This window comes from Ambystoma mexicanum, chromosome 7p, assembly GCF_040938575.1.
Source record: "Ambystoma mexicanum isolate Mex_15411 chromosome 7p, UKY_AmexF1_1, whole genome shotgun sequence".
NCBI classification, from domain to species: domain Eukaryota; kingdom Metazoa; phylum Chordata; class Amphibia; order Caudata; family Ambystomatidae; genus Ambystoma; species Ambystoma mexicanum.
This window is the reverse complement of record NC_090939.1, coordinates 77,053,092-77,066,532: the sequence shown is the minus strand read 5'-3', so window position 1 is coordinate 77,066,532 and position 13,441 is coordinate 77,053,092. Positions and strand designations below refer to the sequence as shown.

At 45.4% G+C, this 13,441-nt stretch overlaps 1 protein-coding gene across 1 annotated transcript in view; it reads right to left on the bottom strand.

Moving 5' to 3' along the window:
- The window catches only part of FAM162A (family with sequence similarity 162 member A), a 183,234-nt gene that overhangs the window by 133,970 nt on the left and 35,823 nt on the right, over nucleotides 1-13,441 (bottom strand). The window contains exon 2 of the mRNA XM_069635817.1: nucleotides 5,660-5,779. Within this exon, the coding sequence (XP_069491918.1) occupies nucleotides 5,660-5,779 (120 nt within the window). The remainder of the gene's footprint in view (nucleotides 1-5,659; nucleotides 5,780-13,441) is intronic.

Genomic DNA, 13,441 nt, shown 5'->3' with positions numbered 1-13,441 from the left:
CGCTGGCTGCAGTGAGCACCATTGCACCAAAACTGAGTTTTGCAGCAACAAAGATGACTGCGCTGTTTTGCCAAGCGCCATGGGGCAAGATGGAACAGGAAGCACCCCGAGAAAGGCTTCTAGGGTGTGTCCTTGGTTGTCTTAAAGAAATGGAGTGAAAAAGCAGCGCTGCTTTGCTGCAAGCCCAAAATTTCCATTGAAAAAAGGGAGTATGTCACCTCTAAAATGATGCTGCTCCAACGCGATTTTTCCCTGTTTTCACCAAACTGCTTTTATCAACAAAAAAAAAAAACTGTCATGCCCAGCCATATTCACATTGTGCTCCATCAGAAAAGAGCATTATTCCTGAATGACAGGCAGTGCCAGCCAAACCTGAGAAAAATCAGAGGCTTTCCTTCAGCTACACGGCAAACGCTTAAATTGCGCTACAAAATGTAAAAAAAAAAAAATCATTGCTTGAAAAGAAAATCAGAGCTTTCTGTGCACTTGTCAATTCCAGAGGCCTTGTACAGACTGGTGTGTACAAGAAACTAACTATGGCGGCAAAACAATGTGGGAATCTAGATAGAAAAACCGTATTTGCAAGAATAATGCAACTTTCAGTCACCACATTTAAGATGTACTTTTGCAAAATAAAAAAGGAAAATATCAGTTTTAAAAAGGGCATGTTGGATAAGGCCCTGTCCTTATCTGGCAATGTGAAGGGGATTGTGTGAAAATACAAGTATGAGGTGGTTCTATTAAGCAGGTTTTCTTCCAATTCAGAGAAAAAATAAATACAATTGAATCAAACTGCAATGGCAGCCTGGGGGGTGGGAGGGGTCAGCCTAAAAATAGGTTTCTGCAGTGGCTACATGGGGGAGAACCAGCCAAACAGCTCTGCTGGGAGGATGCTAGCAACATAAGGACCCCCACAGTAAACTCCTTGAACACACAAGTGATAATTGCTAGGTTGGACAGACTGTTGTCTGTGCTCCAGCCTCGTACAATAGAATTCTAGGACACTAAAGTGCGAACTGAAAATGCACACCTCGCGATTTCCACCAGAAGCTTCAAAGGAAATCTCCGACAACCTGGGGTGAGGGGGTAGCCTTGGAAAGGCATGCCCATTCATGGAGAATACGGACATTTGTTTCCAAAGACTATTGATTAATAAAAATGTCAAAGACTTTTATCTCTGCAGCAGGACTTTGCAAAAATTTGAAAATGTCACCATTTAAATGTGATTTTGTGGTTTACCATTTAAGACATTGTAGCATTCACTGACCCCGTGGAAATAGAAATGGCAGAGAATTGGGTATTATAAGGAAAGTATCCATGATGCCTTTGCATATTTTAACACTGATATGCCTAGTAATAATCTATACACACGTGTAAAGTTATAGAATTTTAAGTAATATAATTCTCCCTGAAAAGCGCAAAAACTGGTAGAAGGGCGAAACAAGGTCCCACAATCGTGTGGATGCGACTGCTATGCTCTACATACAATATGTAATCTGCCCATGAGATTTGTTAAAATGCCACAAATGTATAAATGTGTAAATTAGATTATGACTGATTTTGGGCAAAAAGGACTGTGGGATGGCTTTTTACCTCATAAAATGCAACCTCATAAACTGGGACTCCTCCCCGAGGCGGCAACCAGCATTGAGGGTCCTATCCGCTTCTTGGAGGTAGGCCTAGCTCAGTTATGGCCACCGACAATTATGTGATGTCACCATGCTTTACATAAAGAGTAGCTAACAGAACTACACACACTCTTCCTGAAGTTCCTGCGCTGCATTCCCGATCTGCTCCATTCATCTTGCTGATTACAACTACAAGGCCAAAGCATTGCTGACCCTACTCCAGAGCCCACTGCAAAACCCAGCATAGCGGATTCCTACTCCAGCAAGCCGATTGATCCAGAAAAATCCACTAGACTCCCATTAAAAAAGGGGGGGGGGGGGGGGAGGAAGAGCTGTGGTACCTTTTGCATCCTGAATTCAGACCGGCTTGTGGCCCACTAACTGCTTGACCTCCAACTGCATCCAACGGTACCTGTGCCATCCAGTGACCCGAATTGCCCAACAGTTCGCTACCCGGTGACCAGCCCTTGCCCAGCTGACTTGCCAGTCACACAGCCGTGTGGGGACCAGACCCTGTTGACTGTCCAAAAATCCCAAAACCAGAAAGTGGACAGAGTATGATCCCCACCCCATAGAAACACATAGCCTATCTTGTCTTGCCTCTGTCCTTATCCCACTCTGAGTAGTCATATTTATACCCTGGTAACTTGTTGAAACTGTTAGAATTATCCTCGTATCCGGTCCTTAAATGTTTAAGTGTTAGCGCCATCTCTTTTCAATTTTGTCTGGTTATAAGCCCTTAGTTATATTTGGAGTGATCAAACTAATTTCCATATATTTTATTGTTGGGATTGAGCACTGGGGTGACAAGGTTGACCTCGCGAAAGCAACATTGGAGCTTACTGTGTTTTAACAATATAGCCTAGATAATTTAGTGCAAGTAACATTTTCCATTCTTTCAAAACCGATTCTCACTTTTAACTGCTCCATTTTCCTAAAAACTAACCTCAATCTACCTTCCAAATCTCTCTCAATTTACCAGCTAGAGACCTATTTTCACCTCTATCTCCCAGCCCAAACACCGCACTCCAAACCAGTATTTCACCAGTTTTTCAAAGAAACCGTTTTTGACATTTTAAACTGGAATTGGGTAAATGACACATTTTTCAACGTGTCATTTGGCTGCAGCTGTGTTAACTTTCCACTCATTTTCTAACTGTATGCTCCTTGTTGATCCATTGTGATTGTGAAGAGTCTATGCATTGCTGCCTCAGGGAGAAATCATATTTACTTCAAGGTTTTAACCGCATATTAATTAGTTATTTGCCATTTCAGAGTGTTATTTTAGCCCTTGGCTAAGGGTTTCAAGACCGTTTTTGCCTCTTATCTGTGAGGGAAGGTCTGATTTTTATTCTGTCTGCTGCCCCTTATCCCTGACTACCTGCTGCTTCTTTCTATCCACTCAGAATTCGATTATTTGTGGGTTGAGGGAACATTACAGGGGGAAACCTTAACTTGGGTGCTATCCATCCTCATCCAAAAAGTGCTCCTATTCAGTGTGCTTTGTATATGTTCTAGGAGAAGGTTAACCAAGTGCATTGCTTCCATTTTCATTGTAAATATCATCCCATTGGCGATTGCTGCCCCATATTAAAAAAAAAATAGTATGATTTCTTTTGAATTTTAAAAATAAATAAATATTGTATTTTCACCAACCGACCTGGTTCATGGTCAATTGTGACCCGGGTATTTGAAAAAGAGGGTGTGATAGCAGTTGTGTACCATCTCAAATTGAATTTGCTTAAAATAAAGCAAAAAGGCACATCAATTGAGCGCTACATCCTAGGCTGAAACCAAGGTGTGTGTCGCCTGATTGAAATCCTTAATATGCATGTAAGCTACTGACCCAGGCAATGTCAGGGTGGGTGGCGGGGTACCGCTTTGATTCCGATTCATTTAGAAGATTTACTTATGTGTTGGTCAATGATAGGACGCATGCCGGTAAACAAAACCTCATTGGGAGACACGTTGCCATTTGCTTCGTATTGAAAATATATATGGCATTGGCGTGGTCATCAGTGTATTAAAATGCAGAGCTGCTGGTCATTAGTAGATTACTCTGGGTAATCTAGAACTGGTGATTAGCACAAACTTAATTTCCAGATTGCTATAGACGGAGTTACGGTGCTCGTCAGAACCAGGGAAGAGTAAGCAGCGGGTTGTTCTCACTTTTTTAATCTATCGTAGCAGTTGCCTAAATACGACTGCTGACACTTTGCCCATGCAGGGGGAATTGCTGCAGTTCAGATCCGGGAAGAGAAGGTAGAGTAGTGAATGCACGCAGGGCCTCCAAGTAAATACAATTCCAGCAGGGTCACAGCACTCTACTGCCGACTGGCAACACTTTACCCACACTGTACACGAACCAATGTGTGTAGGGTAGTCCAAGGAAAATCTACGATGAAGAAACAGAAGGACTTCAGAAGAACGGTTATGGTAGATCCTGGAAAAACACTTGATCTGGTAGGTTATGGGCAAGTTACTTGGGTGTACATTGGCAAGTATTTAAAAAATAAAATACTGTTCTGAGCCACTCTGCCTGGTTGTAGCTGCCTGTGGCGGTGGCTTTTAAGCGAATGCCAATCAGAGCAAGAAAAGTAACCTTACAGTCTTGAGGAACTGCATCAACATTGAAGGCAATTTAGAATGAGAGTTAGGGCAGGTCACTGGATTGCACTTGGATTTCTGCACTTAACCCACTGTTTGAGAGCATCAGTTTCCTCTGAATGGAATGATAAAGACTTGGGGTGCTGGGGGGCGGGGAGTGACATCTTAAGAATCCTGGGATGGAAAGAGCAAGGGAGTATCCAAAGCGAGCCATCTGCCTTCCAGGTCCTGCAACCTCATTCTTCCCGCATACTGCTGCCTGCATTCAGTTGAACTCCCTCAGCCCACACCTCATCCTCCGGCCCTTTGCAAAACAAACATCTTTTAGGCTGCATTTGTATTGAAAGTTCACCTTACCCTCTCCCAATGGTTCCATGTAATAATGTCCCTGCAAAAATATCGCCTGGCAAAAAAAGTCACCAAAATCTTTTTTTTTGGCGGGGATTTTACTACATTTAACATGCAGGAGACACCTGTGCAACTCCCAACCCCTTTTCTCTTCCCCAAAGGATAACAGGGGACACCCACGCTCCCCTTCACCCTAGATCTATGATCACCATATATAATGTTGCAACAACCTTTTCCCTGTGACATTATGTATTGCAACCATATGGATGGGGACAATATTACCCGATGCCCTCCCAATGCCAGGATCATCTCTGGTGCTCTGTTATTAGTTTGCCAGAGATGGGACAGTCGCCGGCCTGCCGGATAACCACTTTTCTTAGCATTTAGGTTGCTTGCATGTGCTTCTTCCTAGTGTTTGGGCCTCCGGTACACTGCTGTCCTCAGTCAGTGGACAGATGGCTGGCCGCATCTTCAGTCCGCCAACATACTGGCCTTCTGCTGGCCTAATGATTGCATGCATGCATGCATGCATGCATGCCAGTCCCTTCTAGCAATGTAGCAGGAATGACAATGCAACAAAGAAACCACAGCAATTTTGAGGATTGGCACGTTGAAAAAAAAAATACAGAGAGGGGCGGGACACAAAACTAGAGTTTTATGGCTGCAAGGTTATGAATGACTTAGCCGCTGGCAATCGTACTGGACAACCACCCAGACACTCGTTTTTCAAGCCTTCCATGCCATTAGAGAAAGGCAAAGACTACATACAACTCAGGCTTGGTCTCCACCCTAAAAAGGGGCAGTTCCATCTGGCCGAGACCCCAAGCATAGAGGCATTCATAATCTTCCAGCCATCAACCTTCAGCGTTAGACTGGGATACACTTTGCCAATGAGCACAGTGCCCCTTCGTCCCGTAGGATCTGAACATGGTACGCTGCTTTGGGACAGGGTCCTGAGGAAGCAGTCAGATTCTTGTCCACAGATGCATCTTCACAGCACATATGATACAGTCCCAGCTCTCAGGCACCCGTGGCCCCGGGAAGGCCCCACAGATGTACGAGGGGTCTGCACTTACCAGATTCTTTAGTCTCGGCCTCAGGGGCAGCTTTGTCACCAGCGGGTTTAGCGCAGAGGCCTGCCCTGGCATGCCTCGGCGGCGTAACAGCACTCACTCGGAACAGCCGAGCCGCTCGCCCTGGAGAACAGAAACGCGACAGGTTAGAGAGCGGACGGTGAAGAAGGGCAACCATAGACAGTGCAGTCAGAGTACCAACAATTGGAGATTTTTAAAAAAGGAAAATATGCATGAGTTGAGATGTCTGGGTAGTGTGGCAAAGTAACTGAGGCCCACGTTGAAAGTAGCAACAGTTCTGAAGGTCACTTAGCTGGGGGTAGCAAGGGCACTAAAGTGGTACCAATATGATGACGCGTGCAGGCCTGGCGATTTACTAGATCGGACTGCGAATCCTTCGGTTTGAGGGTTGCAGAAGCCCATGGATGTTTACCCATCATTAATCACAGTTTAGCAGCATTCTGCAAGATTGAACGGTGAATCGCAATAAAAAGGGAAAAACCAACAGGTCTACTACTAGTCTAACCACTCTTTATGGACTAATAACCTTTTTACACCAATCGTAAAAGAGGAAATGCACGCATTGGCAATGCCAACAGTTTTAGCTTTTGTGTAGGCATTTGCCTGGCCCTGCAATTACATGACTTTGTGCTTCAGTTATTGGTCAGATTTTGCCACTTATGGTCTGGTGGTATCAATATACTCGGGTAATCACACAACCATTCATTATTTTTCTATTGTGTGCAACTCGAGGCACTGTAACGTCACACCTCGCGATCTGGTTCAACAAAGTCTTTATTTCAGTAACAGACGGGTTAGATAAATGCATAGCAGGTACTAGACACAGCTGCAGAACTAGGGCAGGTCCCCCAATTAACAACCAATAGGGTGGATCAAACTTAATAGTGATCCTTTAGTGCTCCCAGTGTTCCCCTTGTGATCAAACATAAGGTCCAAAATATATTCAAACATGTCCTCGCCTGTCCAGCGATGCCTTAATCTTCAAAGAAATGTCCAAACAATGTGGCCAAGGGAAAAGTCTTAATCTTAATGGAGTCTTTAGCCTCCCGGATATCATGTGCTAGTGTTACAATGGATTTCTGAACACTGCTCTGGTGAACCGAAGTTCAGGAGGCAACCCTGGTTTAGTGAAACAGGGGACAATGCTGGGACGTTAGCAGGACAATTCAAGGCAGCTTGAAGTGCAGGTCAGGGCCAGGTTTCAGGAGTAGTGGGGGTCATCCGAGGTCTTGGATAAGCACACAGTAGGATGACCAGAATTACAGGTGATTAATGAAGAACGCAGTAATAATACTACTTAAAACACACACTATGTAAAATATATGTACAGTATTCCCGCCAAACCCTGTGAGAAGGGAAAGCAAACCAATGTTATGGCCAAATCCAGAAATGGATAGCCCTAACTTAAGAAGTCCAGCCCTACGACGATTGGAGCTTTGTGCTCAATGTTAAGTTCAAGCATAAAAGCACTCAGCAATGCGTAAAGCAACAAAGTACAAACTTCAAGGGGGAGAAAAAAATTTAGAAGGGGACACTGGAGTGTGGAAGGTTTGGTTCTGAGAGTCGGAGGAGGATCTGCTGCGGAGAACAAAGCTTTCGGACAGCTTTAGGGAGCAGAGGCCACCCAAGGCAAGGATCACAAAGGATCCTTTGTGCTCATAAATGGGTTGGATGAACGGGGGCTACCAGTAAGGGGTATGAGTGATGTATTACATCACTCCAGGGTCAAACTTTGCAGATTTCAAGAAAGTCGCCTGGACTACAAAATCCCCTCCTTCAGGCCCGGCTCCAGGAATTTTCGTTTGGGTGGGCCAGGGTTGTGATCAGGGGGGCCCACATTCCATTGGGCATGTGTCTAGGAGTACCCTAAACAAAGTGTTGGCGTTGATCCAGACTTCCCAAAACCATGATCCAGAAAAAAAATTCTTCCCAGATCTGCAAAAACACATTTGCACCCGCCATTAAAAAAAAAAAAAAAAAAAAAATTGTACATAGCAAAAGAGAACCAAGAAAAATAGTGTTGCAACATCAATCTACCGATCTTCCCTTCCCACGTGCTCTCCCTTTTCTGTTATATCTGATCCTCCTTCACCTTTCACTGTCCAGTCACCTTCCTTCAACTGCCCTGCCACCCATTCACCCCAGCAACCAGCATGCCCTTCCTAGACTGACTTGGGAGAATTGAGGGCGATGCCTCCTCCTCTGAGAGGGCTGAACAGTGAGGCCCCCAGTCTTTGTACCATCTCAGATGGTGTCCGCCCAACAATACGTTCCTCAGCCCTGTTTGGTACTTCCCGCAGGCCCCGGAGGAGATGCTTGTGATCCCTCCATCTTGTTGTGAAAGATAGACACGCCCCCCCCCAGAATACTGAAGCAGGGAATAGGAGATGTTTCATACAAAAAGACATTTTTTTCAAACTTCTTTAAATTTCAAGAACAGTACATACCATGTACAATCAATACAGGTAGTCTTGTTGATCTTAACAAAATTTCGAGCACAACAACATATCCTCCAGCAACATACACATGTATACAATCCTCCCTTCACGCACCCATTCCACAGCCTCCCCTCCCTCCTTTCCAAATGAACCCCGACAGTAGTCCCATTCTGAACGTCTCCCATCAATCGTTCATGTCCAAAATTACATTTTAAACGCAAAAATGCAACAAAAAAGAACATTTTTTAACACATTTTAATTGAGTTGAGAGTGCAAGGGAGTGCTAGGGCTGCAAGTGCTGTATCAGGAGGCAGACCGTGCTGGTTGAGGGGTTTGTGACCGCCTGGTATCGCGCCTGGTGTGGCGTGCCCCTGTACATCATTGTCTGGTGCATGCAGTTTACTTACTGGTTAAAATATGCAATTGTCTATGACTCTTGTGTTCAATAAATGTGGCCTGGATATTTTCAAAGTTAGATGTGCGTGTGTCCTAATCCCTGTGCTGCCCATCTATTAAACCATGAGTGAGGCTTTTTGGAATAGCTTCTAATGCGAACTAAATCACTTCTAGGGGCACCTAATTTTAACAGTTAAGGCATAGTGAAGTTAAAAAATATGCCAAGATCACACACTTTGGTCAAGTGGTAAAGCCATAATTTGAGCATAGCCTGAAATTGATATACTGGACCACACATCTTACAAGCTCAAGTTGGTACAAGTATGTGTTGAAGTTTGGCCTTGAATACCTTCTAAATTGTATACAGATTATACTTTAACAATTGACAAGTCACATGATAAACCAACCTGACAATGTATTCATCATTGTAGAAACATGTTGATGTAAAGATTAAGGGGGCATTTTGTTTTGAATCCTAAATTGCACAGATCGGAATTCTCCTGTTTGCACTTTTTTGCAAAAGGGGCCACTCATCAATTTTAATTGTTTCCACCAAGTACTGGAAAAGTAAAGAGTAAAACACAAGCGAAAATCGCCTTTGCTCTTTACCACTACGTGTCTGGAAAAGTGTAAATTGCTTCCACAATTATGATTGTGGGAGCCATCCACAATGGATTCCTTTGGACTCTGCCCACTCCAGGTATAAAAGTCAGGCACGTCCCATAGGAATCTATTAGTTTTCCACCAACGTAAAAATACATGCTTGTGGAATACCAATCAGATTTAGCGGGGGTCGGGTTACAAACTTCGCCTGTCAAATCATACAAAATCCTGCAGCTCATAAAAAGTGGATCTACGTGCATTTAGCACCACTTATTTCACTCCGCTTGACCTGGAAAATTAACCCCTATGACTGTAGCTTTATTTTCCCCATCCTGAATGGAAGCCTACAAGCTCCAGCATAGCAATTAATGAGAACTTATGAAAAATCTCATACAGACACAAAGTGAAATGAAATGCATTAATATTGATATTTTATTTCCATCACACCCGTACACAAGTGTTTCAGAGTGTGACAAGGCAATGGAGTGGAACAAGGGAGAACAAAAACTATCTTACAAGGCCCAGTGGAATTGAGAACGCGCAAGTGCATGATAAGGGCATGACAAAGTTTATTATTTTACGGGTGTTCATGTTTCATTTCCAGCAATGCCTAAACACCCAGCACCCAGGATTTACATCCTACTTTCCAAACAAATCCCACAACACACGACATATTCTGTTTGCAAGTCAGTACTTATCAGTTTGAATCATGAAACATTCTGTCAGAGTAGACGAGGCTTCCAAACAAAGATACATTCTATTTAGGTGGGAGCCCCACTGGTAAGTATGCATGAGAAGATCTGAAACTGGTCAATGCTTGCCAACCTAGCCTTATCATTTTCAGGTAGGGCCTTCTTGGACCAGCTCAGTGAGGTGCAGCTTGATTCCCTAGGAGTAACAAGCAAGATACCCACATCTGGGCATATACACATTCACTTAGGGAGACAAATGGAAGCCAACATGCATTGGCAAAGCCAACAGCTTGGGCTTTTCATTAGGCATGGATAGGCATTTGCCAGGCACTGCCATAAGGGTACCACCTGGCCATAAAATGGGAACAGCTGGAAAATGGTGCCAGTAACTGGGCATAGGATGACATTGCCTGTCAAACGTCTGCTAATGCCTACACGCAAGCTGAAACTGCTGGCTTTGTGATTTCTTGTTTAAGACAGGACTTCAGTGCAAGTCAGAGGCATTGACAAAAATATTGCTTCTATAATCAACTGGCTGAAGACACACATTAAAGTGTACTACACTAGGAGCTCATTTACAGAGGCAATTAAGTAATTAAACACTCAAAAGAATGCTAGATATAACACTGGCAGGTCCTATACAGCAACATGCTTGGTGTTTTTTTTTTGATAGAGCTTGCTCAAAGAAAGGTTATGTTTTGGTGGTGAGGCATTGACATAGCCATGGCTAGTCTTTGTGGGTGAATGACCAGACACCCATTGGATGTGCGTTTCTCCTCACGTTTTATTGCCATCCTATCTGTGTTCCACAGCATGCATTCTCGTTGTACCCAATAGGTAAAAAGTCTCTGAATCAATTAGAACCACCGTCATTGCTCTGGCCAGCCTTCCATACCATTGTTTGCATATCAGCCTTGGCCCTGTCACTAATGTCAGAAGCCCTTCCCAAACTGCTAGACCCCAGGGCCTAAACATTCATATGGTTGTGTGTGTTCCAGTGCAGATGGAACACGGCCTAGCAATTAAGAATGAACAGAACCTTTTGGTGGCAGCACCCATTTGCTAATAGCAGTGGAGCGCAGCTGAAGTCTGCGCTTCACTTGCAGAAAGTCGGGGCAGGAGGCTGAAACAAAAAGGAAAAAGTTGGGGAGGTGGGGGTCCACAAAACAGAGGTAAAATAGTAAGTGAAATACAACAAAACAAGTGTTTAAAGGCGCATCAGGACAAAGGGGGGGGGAGATAGGGGTAAAGAAAATACAAAACAAACGTTCTTACTAGGCCTTGAGGCATTCGGATCGTGCAAGAGCTGAACATGAAATGCAGAGGAAGGGGGGGGGGGTGCAGGATGGGGAGGAAGGAGCAACAAAGAGGAGGGAGAGAGGAGAATGGTACATTAAGTGCAAGTGGACAGATTGAACACAGCACAAGGCTAGAAATGGAAATGGGTGAAATGCAACACTCAAATACTAAAGTGCAAGATGTCATATGCAGGGTACAAGTGGTTCTTCGTAGCATAATCTGGTTAAGCCACGCCTAAAGGTCCGGTGGGGAGCGGGGGGAGGAGGGGTTGCTATCATGCTGCGGTTTCATAAACCTACACTTTCAAGTCCATCACTAGCCTAATGCAAAAACAAATCTGTTACTTATGTCATTTACCACAGGCCCCCCCAGGAGCTGGGATTCCAGAATGCACGGTAGGTCCCTCCTGCACCTCGGCAGAAGGATTCACTACGGGTCCCTCCTGCACCTCGGCAGAAGGATTCACTACGGGTCCCTCCTGCACCTCGGCAGAAGGATTCACTACAGGGCCCTCCTACACCTCGGCAGAAGGATTCACTACGGGTCCCTCCTGCACCTCGGCAGAAGGATTCACTACGGGTCCCTCCTGCACCTCGGCAGAAGGATTCACTACGGGTCCCTCCTGCACCTCAGCAGAAGGATTCACTACGGGTCCCTCCTGCACCTCGGCAGAAGGATTCACTACGGGTCCCTCCTGTACCTCGGCAGAAGGATTCACTACGGGTCCCTCCTGCACCGTCTGTCCTCAGTCTCCTTGGATCAGGGTTCGCAGTAGTCCCCCTGCCCCCCCCCCATAGGCCTTGCGGTACGATATTTACAATAGGCCCCTCTCCTATTCAGCGATTTGCAAGATACAAAGCAGGCCGCTCCTCTAGTCCTTGGCACGTCTTCCCTTGCACCAGGGTTCCTTGTTCTTCAGTCTACACTATATCAAGAGCACAGCCGTCTCTTGAGGCCTCTCATAGGCCCTTGGGTACAGGCTTCACAGTAGACCTCACATTCACAAAAGACCCAAGCTGTCTCCTAGGCCCAGGTCTCTCCTTCTGGGCTCTGGAACCCATTAGCTTTCCCAGGAGATGTGGGTGGAAAGCCACAGGTTTTGGCTTTCTATTCTCCCCAAGGAAGTAGGGGCTATGGCCCTTCTGGCCAGCCTTCCTCTTCCAGAGCGGATCAGCGCCCTCCCTCTCCTTCCAGCCTTGCAAGGCTAGCACAGTCCATTCTCCAGGCAGAAGTTCTCTCTCCACCAGCCTCCCCTTAGCCGTCATATCTGCCTAGACCCGGACTGACGTTTCCCAGCCCCTTTTATACCCATGGAGCTCGGTGCAATGGACTCAGATTGGTTCCCCCCCCCCCTCGCTTCTGGGACTGGTTAAACACATCTCATTTCCTCTTACCATCTCGTTACTGATTTGTTCTCTAGATTACCCAATGGCTAGTGTTTGTGGCATAGGGCGCCATTTTGAAAATCCCTTGCTGCTTCTTAGTGGCTCTTCAGTACTTTCTGCGTACCAGCTCCCCGGGTCTCTCGGCATCCCTGGACCAGGGGTAGTATTTCTTGCGACAAAGGCACTGGAGTAGATGGCTGGGGGAGCGCCCCACAGCTTGCCTTTATATTCTAGTCCTTCGCCCCACAGCTTGCCTTTATATTCTAGTCCTTCGCCCCACAGCTTGCCTTTAGATTCTAGTCCTTCGCCCCACAGCTTGCCTTTAGATTCTAGTCCTTCGCCCCACAGCTTGCTTTTAGATTCTAGTCCTTTGGCCGGTCTGCTTCTTCGTGACGGGTTCTGGGCAATGCAGTTTTGGAGGTGCAAAACTACTGAGGGCAAGTTATTGCGCATCTAAAGGGGGCCGCGAGCAGGTGGGATTCCCTCCTTGTACACCCTCTAGTGGACTGATGGTCAGCAGCCAGACCAACGCCGACCTCTGTGGTTCACTCCCCTCATACAAGTGTCAGGCACTCCTCCAACTCCCAACATTAGCCACAATATGTTCATCCTACAAGCCTTCGAGCGCTACATAATTTCAAGGCTAAAGGGGATAGAACACGTGAAAATATTCCAAATTTGGTCTTTAACATTACATAACCCAGTTTTTTAAAAAAAAAAAAAACAGTTCTACATGTTCTGTGAGAGTTCATGGAAAAGGTTAGCATTTACATTACTGGAGATGTGCATGGCTGGTGTTCCACCATGTTTTAATGGTTCCACCATGTTAATACAAATCATTTAAGAAACATGCATCAAAATACAACGCTGCTCGAGGTAAATCATGGGAGCGGAACTGAGATCAGGGAGCGACTACATACAGCTCTAGTCGGGTTGGACAGTCGCGCGCCA